Here is a 2500-nt window from a genome sequence, read left to right on the forward strand (position 1 = left end):
ATCAATAATTACATTTTTGATATCAACAATTTAATTCTTGATATCAACAATTAGATTCTTGATATCAACAATTGATTTCTTACTAGTAGAAATATAATTTTTCATATCAATAATTACATTGTTACTAGTAAGAATGTGAATTCCTGATATCAATAATTCAATTGTCACTAGTTGAAATGTCTATTCTTGATATCAACAATTTAATTGCTACTAGTAAAAACTTTCATTTTTGATATCTGAAAATGTATTTCTGATATCAATATTATTTCAGATATCTAAAATGGCTTTCTTACTAGTAACAATCACATTCATGATATCAGAAATTAACATAGTCACTTGTGAAAATGGAATTATTGATATCAAAAATGAACATTGTTACTAGTAGCAATTCAATTGTTGATATCAAAAATAAAGGTTTTTACTAGTAAGAATTGTATTTCTTATATGTAAAATTGGAATTGCAAGTAGTCAGAAATCAATTATTGATATCAACAATTGATTTTGAATGGCAGCCTATGGTGACATTTCACTAGTGAAAATACAATTACAGATATCAAGAATTATAGTTTTTACTAGTTGAAATACAATTCTTGATATCTAGAATGAGCATTTTAATTAGTAGAAAATGTAATTGTTGATATCAAGAATTAGCATGATTACTAGTGGAAATGTAATTTCTGATATCAAAAATTGCCATTGTTACTAGTATAAATCTAATTCCTGATATCAATAACTATAATTTTAACTAGTTAAAATTGAATTGTTGGTATCAAGAATTCATATCCTGGAAATGAATAAAAGTTAAAATGGCTTGCCATAGCACTGACACTATCAGATGAGAACAAAACATGAACTTCATGTTGTCCGTAACTACAGCCCTGAACCGTGGTAAAATCACTGTAACTGTAATTAGTTCTGTGAGAAGTCCTTAGACTCTAATTAGTGTTTGGTTTGGTCTTCATTAGCTGTAGTTTGATCTCAGTTCATCACAGAGAGAGATTTAATAAGCTCTCACACACTAATACACAGATGTCAAGAGTAAATAATGAAGGTTTAGATTATAAACGCATGTGATCAAACAGACACACCAAAACTTTACATTTATTCACATTAAGATTTATCCAGATTATCAGAATATCAAAGCAAGCGCATTAAATAGCAATTTAATCAAACGCAACATTTAAAGTGGGAGCTTTTGTCTTCATATTTTGTTTCTGTTTTTATTTGTCTATTAATGTGTTTTGTAAATAAATAAAATACAAATACAAAATAAAACATAAAATATAACAAAAAAAATAAAAAATAAAATAAAAAAACAAAACAAAATATTTTATTTTTAGTTCTATTTTATCAAGTGCAAACTCCGAAACTGAAGAATTTGTTCCCTTTCATGAGATTCGTGAGTTTGAATTTGAATTGAACTGACCACAACAAAAAGGAAGTTGAATCACAGTTCTAAGAATGCATTCTGGGAAAAGAAGAGTTCTCCGACACTGGTCAACTACAGGTCACTTCCTAACATTCAAATTCAAACTGTAATTCTGCATTCTATTTTAAACATTCTAAATCAGGAATTTAATTTGAAAGATTTTTGTTGTTGTTTACACCAATTATAATCAGTTTTATACAGATGTTATATAGAGAGCTAAATAAACTTGTGCCTTGTATCTACTCTCAGTCTGTAGAAATAATCACATGTGTTACCCATAACCCCCTGCTCTCCAACATTTACTATAGAGGTCAATTTCCATATTGCTTTCATGGTCAAGGTAAACAGACAGAGAAACAGGAAATTACCCAGAATTCCCACCACCATGTACCCGATGATGACCAGCATGAACAGCGCGCAGCATATGATGTCAGTACAGCTCCTGCACACACACACACACACAACATATAACACACTGCACATATCAAGCATCAACATTATTATGAATTTCATTTAGATTTCTTTTTTCTTTTCTTTTTTTTACATTGTTTGGCATATTAGTTAAATTGAAAAGTGTTTTACATAATAATTTCATTGCTGCCTATTTTATTATGAAAAACCGTAAATGTAAAAAAAATCTAATGAGAATTATTATAAATATAAAATAATTACAAAACATAATTATAAAAAAATTATAAATATAGATTACAAAATGGAATTATTCTATTTATACAAAATGCAATCATTAAAAAAGTTTTAAAAATCTAATAAAAATGTAATATAGATTAATTATACTGTATTTGTTTGCTGCACAATTTATTCTTAAATATATATATATATGTATAAGTACAATAGGCTATAGTATAATAAATATGAAGTATAATAAATATAAAAATAATAACAAATGTAATTAATCTGTATTTGTTTGTAGCCTAATTTATATATTTTTTTAAATAATAACAAAATGTTTCCGCATTTATCCACTTCCTAATTTATTCCAAGAAAATATAGAAGTAAAAAAAAAAAACATTTATAAATATACAATAATTCAAGAATAATTCCATCCGGATG

General features: G+C 26.5%; 1 protein-coding gene across 1 annotated transcript in view; it reads right to left on the reverse strand.

Annotated features, from left to right (window-relative positions):
• slc44a4 (solute carrier family 44 member 4) overlaps positions 1-2500 on the reverse strand; it is a 27100-nt gene that overhangs the window by 16609 nt on the left and 7991 nt on the right. The window contains exon 3 of the mRNA XM_077243988.1: positions 1798-1871. Coding sequence (XP_077100103.1) covers positions 1798-1871 — 74 coding nt within the window. The remainder of the gene's footprint in view (positions 1-1797; positions 1872-2500) is intronic.

The sequence above is a fragment of the Siphateles boraxobius genome, unplaced genomic scaffold (assembly GCF_051911475.1).
Source record: "Siphateles boraxobius isolate OS27281-9 unplaced genomic scaffold, OSU_SipBor_1 256, whole genome shotgun sequence".
In the NCBI taxonomy this organism is placed as follows: domain Eukaryota; kingdom Metazoa; phylum Chordata; class Actinopteri; order Cypriniformes; family Leuciscidae; genus Siphateles; species Siphateles boraxobius.